At 29.2% G+C, this 9431-nt stretch overlaps 1 protein-coding gene across 1 annotated transcript in view; it reads right to left on the reverse strand.

Moving 5' to 3' along the window:
- Positions 1 to 961, reverse strand: part of LOC125869913 (toMV susceptible protein tm-2-like) — a 14234-nt gene extending 13273 nt beyond the window's left edge. Inside the window, exons 1-2 of the mRNA XM_049550311.1 lie at positions 648 to 961; positions 5 to 557 (exon numbers count right to left, since the gene is read on the reverse strand). Of these exons, the coding sequence (XP_049406268.1) occupies positions 5 to 557; positions 648 to 870 (776 nt within the window). The 5' untranslated portion in view covers positions 871 to 961. The remainder of the gene's footprint in view (positions 1 to 4; positions 558 to 647) is intronic.
- Positions 962 to 9431: the final 8470 nt, after the last annotated feature.

Consider the following 9431-nt stretch of genomic DNA (forward strand, 5'->3'; position numbering starts at 1 on the left):
AGACGTGATAATTATTCTACTGCCAACTTTTGAATCACATTCGGGAAGGACAAGTTTCAGATCATCCCAAATTTCAACATCCCAAATGTCATCTAGGAGGATAAGATACCTTTTTATTTTCAAGAGTGATCGCAGGTTGTCCTCCAAATTTTCCTTCCTTTTCTTTTCCGTCAGTCCAACTTCCTTGGCTATGCCGAGTAAGATTTCTCCCGCTCTTGGCTGTTGTGAAACGTAGACCAGTCCAGAACACTCAAATTGATCACGAACGAGCCTATAAAGTTTCTTGGCAAGAGTTGTTTTCCCCAGACCGGGCATGCCAACAATGGAAACAACTCCATAATGCAAATCTTGATCAAGTAATTTGGCTTGTAGCATATTGAAGTCATCATCCAAACCGATGACCTCTGTTTCATCAGCATGAAGGAATAATCTTCTCCGGTCCCATAGAACACAATCATCATTATTGTTATCTGTATCTATGATGTTGTAAGTTGTCCTTATACGGTCAATGTCAATAACCCTTCTTTTTATCTTCTCAATCTCCATAGCAAACTCATCTGCTAAAGAAACCGTCTTAAGGAAACAAATGAACTTATTGGATTGTTGAATTTTTGGAAGGAACTCATCTAAGAGATCCTCCACATCACCTGCAAGTTGTTGAATATCTTTTAACAAGTTTTTCACCCTTGAATCTCCTCCAGCTTCCTTGGTCTTAGCGTTGTCTACATATGATCGAATGTGTCTCATTTCTCTCTGGATCCAATCGATGTCCTCTTTCAACCAATATAAATGCGTTCCTTCTTGAATCAGTAGATTTCCAGCTATTTCTATAGATTTATTGATTACTGATGTAAGAAGAATTTCAGCCATTTTTTTTCTCTTTTTCCGTAGCTACAAAAAAAAACACCCGAGTATGAGTAGATCAGCTTAAACTCATTCAACCTATACTATTTGCTTTTGCTTTAGCTTTTTAGTGGTAGTTGGAGTCCACTGCCAAGTCTCCTAATAATAATGTCAAGAGGTAAATGATAAAGAAGAAAGGGAGAGAAAACGTGGGGCAGCTGCACATTAATGAAAACGGAGAAATATCTTCTTTCTATAACAATCATTTTCTCGGTAACAATATGTTTTTCTTAAAAAAATCATTTTATATTATATTACCTTTATTTCATACTTTCTTCGTTCCTAATTACTTGTCCACATTTCTTTTTTTGTTGTCTCTAATTATTTGTTCATTTTGACAAATCAAGAAAGGATAATTTTTTTTACCTATTATACCCCCAATTAATTACTTTGAAAAAGATAGAACTTCATGACAATCTTAAGTTTTTAATTCATTAACTTCATAATTAATAGGGGTAAAATGGTAAACTTACTATGTCAATTATTATTTTCTTAATAGATGTGTTAGAAAATGGTCTAATATACCCCTCAACTTTGTCATTTGGAGCTGATATGCCCCTCGTTATGAAAGTGGCTCATATATACCCTTACCGTTATACAAACGGCTCACATATACCCCTACCATTACAAAATGAGCTCACGTATACCCTTCATTTAACGGAAGTGAAAAAATTAGTTTTAAATTTCTATTTTTGACTTTTGATTTTTTTTTAAAAAAATCATTTAGGGGCATATATGATTTTTCTAGCAAATTTCAAGGTATGTTATAATTTTTTTCGAACATAAATTATTTTTTGACTTCTTGATTATCATTATTTGAGTTTCTTATTCTTATTTTATTTTTTTCTTTCATTCCTTAGTGCAAAGAAAAAAAATTTAAAACTACTTTTTTGTTGCTATATTATAATTTAAAACTATTTTTTCCGGATATATTGTAATTTAGTTTTTGTATTTGAAGAAAAAAATTGGGTCATCTATAATAAATTTTACAAGAATATTAGCGAAACTTAAATAAATTTGACCATCAAAATAATAAATCTAAATTAATCATTGAAACGAAAAAAAGTTAAAAAATAATAATATATGTTTGAGGAGGATTAAATATACCCATATGGGATTATATTTTTTTTAAATAATAAAAAAATTAAACTAAATTTTTTTTCACTTCCGTTAGAGGAAAAGGGTATATGTGAGTCATTTGTATAACTGTAGGGATATATATGAGCCACTTTCATAATGAGGGGTATATCAGCTCTAAATGACAAAGTTGAGGGGAATATCAAACCCTTTTCCCACTTAAAAATGGACAAGTAATTAGGGACAGAGGGAGTATTAAGTGAATTTTTGAAGTTTTTTCATTGTTCAAAGTTTAAGATGGATGTTTGAAATTCTTTCCAAACTTGTCCTTTCATTTATTGAAGTTCTATATTTTCTAGGAAATAAATTACACTACTTACAAAGTTATATTTATGATTTCACAAAGAAAAAACAATGGAATCATGATTTAAATTATGTCCGTGCATGTTTTTCTTAAGATATACGCATTGCCTCACAAATTCAGTTAATATGAAATAGAGGGAGTAATATACTAATTCTGTACATGCGTCCTAAGCAAATTGATAGAAATGACTAACAAAAAATTCAAAATGAAATAGTACAAGCTGAAATTCATGAACAATCCGAATATCCAAACGACTTCTTTGTTGAATGACAAATTATTATGTATTGTCTGAATCTATAAAATCAAACAACAAAAATTGGTTAGGTAATTAAAGTGTAGATTGAGTTACATTTTGATATTATTAGGTACAAACATATAAGTTCATCTGGAACCTCCAAAAACTTATATAGAAGCAAGGATCCTTGACAATGATTTTTAAGGTTCCACATCTTAAATATTAAACACATTATAATTATTTGACAAAGACAAAAAAACACAATAAAAGAAAAATTACTCTTCTGCAGAAGTAAATTGGCACAAGCAAATTTTAAGTTGTACTTGCAGTACATAATGTCACAAAGTTTATATATACTTCCTGAAAAAAAAAAAGTTTCTAAACATAGAGTAGCATAATATACTACAATTTGATTAGAAATGTTTAATTGTACTAATAAGTATAAAAATAATCTCTAGTGGCCAGAGTTCAGTACCTCTATTCTGACTGGTTAATTATATTTCAAGATAGTACTTAAAATAATACACAAAAATAATATATATTTCGAAAAAGGATAAAAAATATTCTTGAACTATTTGAAAAGGTTTAAATATACCCTTCATTCATTTATTGGGTTAAAAATACCCCTTACTCCATCTTTTTGACTTAATTTTACCCTTAAATCCTTTAAAACTAACGGCCCTCCTTTCTTTTCTTCTTCTTATTATTATTATACATGACATATATTTATATTTATTGGATAAAATTAAATCCCCAACTCATAAAAAAAATCCAATCCGCCCTTACCCATTTTGTAGAACTTTCTTTTTTATGAACATTCATAGAAAATAACTAAATGAAATGTACATACCTTTGTAGAAATCATCAACTCGTCTCGATTATTTCTACTAATGAGAAGCCAGAAAAGGGTTATACATATGGTAGATTGATTATTCCATTTATAATAAATCAATTAATGAGAAAAAATTAAGATTACAAATTAGATTATTCATAATGTAGTTAAATTGGTACCAAAAGAAAATCAAAAGTTTTTCAGTTTATTATTCTTTCATTTGTTAACCAATATTTTAAAATAACTAAAATAACATTCATTGTAAGTAGTAACTCAACTTTATAGAGTTATTTTGGTATTTCAACTTTTTTTGTTTCCACTTTTAATAATACTAATTGTTGAATATGTGTCTTGCACGTGTATCTCACGCTAAAGTATTGATATTCTAAAATGATATATATTTGAAGTATGTATGTGATGCAATTCGTATGAGGAAAATATGAGTGTAAATTGATGAATTATTTCCTCAAATTTTGTTAGACTTCGAACTTATTTCAACTATGGCAAATCACAATTGCGAATTTTTATGAAGAATAAGAGTAGACAACTTAAAAAAATCGTAATCCAAAATGAGAAGGGACCCCTCTATTTATAGCTAACAAATGGAAGTATGAATATGTGCTAATTGTGCTTTATCAAAAAATTCGCAACCATTTGAAAAACTCACAACTCATTGGAAAAGTCACAATTCTTTAAAAAAGTCACAACTCATCAGAAAATGCACAGTCTTCCGGAAAAGTCACAACTCATCAGAAAATTACAACCCTTCAATATGAAGAGGTGTCTACTTTAGTTATTATATAATATATAATTAAATAAATAAATGAGATAAGGTACAAGTACACCTAAACTATAACCAAAATCTCAGAAATACACCTTAACTAAAATAAGGTCCTATTACCCCTGGTAATAAACCCATTTTTTATGTTAAAAATCTGATACTTCTATAAACCTTTTTGACTTACCAATATCCCCTTGCCGCTTCTATATACCTTGTTACATCTGCCCTCTAACATATTCAGTAGTACAGTCATGCCATGCTTGAGACATTTCCTAATCCTACTTTGTGTTCCTTTTTTAATTTTTTAATATTATAAGCAAAATAATTCTTATATGAATTTGTTGAAAACTCTAATACTTTTTCTTTATAATTATTATTTTAAAATTAGGTATACGTGCATTAGGCAAGTGTGCGTGTATTATTTAAGTTTCATCCATTTCTTATTTTCTATTGTCTATGTGAATAAACGAATTTTGATTGTCATTAGGAAAATATTTTTAAATTACAATTCAAAATTTATTTACAATATAATCTTATTGTAAATTCTCATGTAATTTCTATAATGTTATCAATTACGATTCAAAAGTTTTGTAGTAATTTTTTTTTTTTTTTATAATCTTCATAAATTCTCAGGTAATTTATATATTTGTTTTGTAGAGACATAAGTTTGATCAATTAAATAGGTCTATTATTTTTTAAAATGATGATTTAATGACATGGCATATCAACTAGAATAGAAGGAGACTTTTGTGGTATTTAGTATTTATTTTTTTGGATAAAAAGTAGTAATAATATTATTCACTTTGTATTTTTTTCAAAAATAAATAAATATTGTAAGCATGAATTTCAAAATACACAATTAATTTTATTGTAATAGTTAATTGACATTTAATATTATTGATTCATTATACAATTTATGATTAATGATGTAAGTTAGCATTCATGAGTGATTTGACTATCACTATTTTTTTGAATGTATGTGTATAAATATTCAAAATTGATGATATTATAGTACGTTTTAAAAACATATTCTTCATAACATAAAAAAATAAAACGTTTAATTATAATAAAAGATTCTTAAGTATGAAAATTTATTCTTAATAAACTAATATAATTTTTTAAAAAAATAATATGATCATTATTTTAGTTAAATGGGTTTAATGAATCAAATTACTCTCTTATTAAAAAAAAGACTTTAATGACATGTCATGCGAACTAGGAGAGAGTGAGGATTTTGAAGTGTCAAGTATATGTGGAGGAAAATAGTAATAGTTGAGTGATATTTTGATCCTAAGTGAAACATAAATAATATTTCAAGGAAATTTTCTAAACTTGGGTGACTATTTTGGGAATTGACTCTATAAAATATAGCTCTATTTACCTAAAATATGTTCATAAAGTTATCATAGTAGAGTTTTCATTATGATTAATAATTATAGAACATTATAATTAGCTTACTGTTGTAAAACTAAAGCAAAATAAGACAAGAAATATAGAAGATGAAAACAATAAAAATATTGAGACAAGATGTGAGAGTATTTCTTATTCTTCAAAGCATTCAAGTCCATACAATATGAACCCTTATGCCTCTATTTATAGTATAACATAGGGGCATACAAAAGGTTAGTCATAAACATGACATGAATATAATGGAGGTTATGGAGGTGAAATGTTACAAGAATAATGGTCATAAAGGTGGAGGTTATCTTAATGGAGGGAAGTAATTAAGATAATTAATTAGTCATAGTAACTTATTGGTGTTGTGGACACATATATCATAATATTTTATAACACTCCCCCTTGTATGTCCATAGATAATGTGCCTTGTTAAAATCTTATTAGGAAAAAACCCTGTGGGAAAAAATCCTAGTGAAAGAAAAAGAGTACACAAATCTTTTAATACGCTTTGAATGTTGCCTTGTTAAAAACCTTACCAGGAAAATCCAATTGGGATAAAATCATAGTTAAGGAAAAGAGTACAACACGTATTTTCTCCCCCTGATAAAAACTTTACTTGATATCTCGGAAGTGATGCATTCCAATCTTATATCACAACTTCTCAAATATTGATGTTGACAATCCTTAGTGAATAAGTTTACAAGATTATCACTTGAATGGGTTTTTGAACGTCTATCTCACCATTTTGTTGAAGATCATGGGTGAAAAAGACTTTGGTGAAATATACTCTGTCCGATCTCCTTTGATTGTATCCTCCCTTCAATTGAGCTATATATATCATTTTTCGTTTATTGTGGCTGGAATATCCTTTTCAAAAGAAAATCACATATTTTCTAAATATGATAAATCATGATTCCAACCAAACACACTCCCGACTTACTTTATAGATCAATATTATTTCTGCATGATTTGAAGAAGTGGTTACTAATGTTTGATTCTTTGAATGCCAAGATATTGTTGTGCCTCCATATGTAAATAAATAGCCCGTTTGCGATCGAGCTTTATGCGGATCAAATAAATATTCTGCATCTATATAATCAAATTATTTCTGACTCGGAGATTGATCATTTCACTTTTATCGAAGCTCGTCTTTTCTTCTCAAAGAAAATCACACATCTTCAATGTGTTGAGTCACTTGCTTTGTTAGTTGCTTGTCATAATTGAATGATAATATGACAATCCTTTCACATAACTTTCGTTATTTATATCAAATAATCTTCTAGCATTTGCATAACCAACAATCTATAAGTGCACCAATTGCACTAATACATGGCATTTTAAATCATTTTTATGAGATCAAAAAGATTTTTCTTTGTATTAAGCAGTCTCAAAACCATTGGGTACTTAATGGAATTGCTTTAAGACCTTTTAAATCCTTCAAGGATTTTCATATAACATTCATCGTCTAGTTAGACATAATAATCATTCATTATACATATTCAAGTATTTCATCTATTGTTAGACTGAAAGAAGTCTCATTGCATCCACTACTAGAGAATATATCTCCATTTAATAATGTCAGGATTTTTGCAAAAATCCTTTATGCCCCGAGGCACAAATCGTACTTTATATCTCACGGTTATACTTTCGCACAATGATTCATTTGTACCCCACTGACATCTATTTTGATCTATGAACTATAAGTTCAAAAACATCACTTTTCTAAGTGAAACAAAATATACTTGAATAGTGCATTTTATTTGGCCAATCACTTATCTCCATATATGACAAATTTGAATTTAAGATCCTTGTAATCATTTATAGCATTGAGTGCTACTTCATATCAAAGATACCATTGACAGTCATTTTGATTCGATTCCAATACGACAGAACTTATCGAGATCTCTTCATTTTCATCATTTTCAGGTACCTGAACCTTTGCCAAGGTTTTATGAAGTGTTATGTCATAGTGCTCTTTCAAAGCACTTACCTCATTATCATGACCATTTTGATAATTTGCTCCTCTCCTTCCTCAAGGAGTTTTACGTTTGGAATCGATTGGCCTATCACGCTTCTGGCGTACCATAGACTTCCCTTCAAGGACTATTTATTGGATCATTTGCAACTTAATTAAAATATTGGATCAACAAATACATTTGGCGAATTATTTGCAACATTGTGCAAATGAATTATCTCTGAACTTCAAGTTCACATTTTTTTAACAAGGATCTAGATAATTCACCCCGTACATAATTTTCAGCTGCTAAACATATCTCCCCCTAATGTTAGGAAATCTAATATTTACCCCCAACCTCATTTTGGGATCCATCTTTTTGCGTGGTGGAGCAATAAAATCATATGTGCACACATCAAATTTTTAGATGGAAATTATTTGGTTCCTAACCCTGAACCAATTGTGATGGGAGAACCTTGTTGGCTTGATGCATACATGTTAAATAAACTCATCTCAGAACAAATTTTATTTGAGAGATTTGTTCTCATAATCAATGGTCTAGCTATAATTGGAGGCATATAATTTTTGCTAAACCAACAAGCATTATCAACATAATTTTATAGTTTGGAACTGTACTCTTACTTTAGCAATTAGAGCAAACAACCTTACAAAAACCAATTTGTAAGTTGATAACAAACGCACATGTGACCATACCATAAATGCATCTATTAAATCATAATAGTAAGAGGTCCACATGACAGGTGAATGGGCCCATATTCACCTTTCTATATGTTTCAAATAATTTCAGGGGATACAATCCCAACCTTAGCTGGTACATTGATTATTTTATCATGAGAACAAGCAACACAAGAGAATTCTTGAAGAATCTTTTATTTCTTCAAACATATAGCCACGTGAATTCTCAATTTCTTTTGCATCACATTTGAACCGAAATGGCCAACCAGTTATGCCAACTGATATTTATTCTAGTAAACTTTTGGTTTAATTTTGCATGTGATTCCTTCATCTTGCCCTTATTTTATTCAACAAACAAGAGAAAGACGGGTAACCTTTTATGTAAATATTCATAATCTGCTTTGATTGTAGTAATCTAAAGATATTTAGTCTTTTCAATAATTTACATCTCAATATAATATTTTTTCAATTCCTCCGAAACTTAAAATGTTTCTTTTGAGACTTACTACAACCTCAATATTATGAACTATTTTATTTTATGGATAGTAACAAATTAGTCCTTCTGAAACTTTCAATTAATTTTGTGTACTACCAAAAATTTCACAACACCATTCTTATGGTGACCATCTCCTTCAAGGAGAAAATTATTGTTATTGTCATGGTTAAAATTATTAGACTCATTTCTTGACAACCAATGACAAATTTGTGTTGCCACACAACAATATTTATTTTGATCATGGCCACAACCCTTATATGAAAGAATTCTTTCTTTCTTTTGTTCTTCAATAGTTCATAATTTAACTTACCACAATGTTTGTGTAGTACTCAAAGTATATGACTAGATGACCATTTATGTCAATTTTTTTTTTCAATCTCTCAAACCTTCCGTAGAGGTGAGATGTGACATTTATCTAACCATACATGAACTGTCCTTATCCATACGAACACAAGTCACATTCTCTTCAAGAAATGACCATAACCATTTGTACATACTCCATAAGTTTTTATTAGTCATACTTTGACATTATCAAATTTATTTGACCCACCTCAATATCACTTTAAAAGGTCATATGTACTAAATGTACTACCACTTTGTATTCTTTTGTTTTGATGGAGGATTTTCAAAATATTTCAAATTAGATTGCACCAACAACAATGTGCCCGATAAATTTTCATACTTTGATGAATAAA

The sequence above is a fragment of the Solanum stenotomum genome, chromosome 7, assembly GCF_019186545.1.
Source record: "Solanum stenotomum isolate F172 chromosome 7, ASM1918654v1, whole genome shotgun sequence".
NCBI lineage: Eukaryota > Viridiplantae > Streptophyta > Magnoliopsida > Solanales > Solanaceae > Solanum > Solanum stenotomum.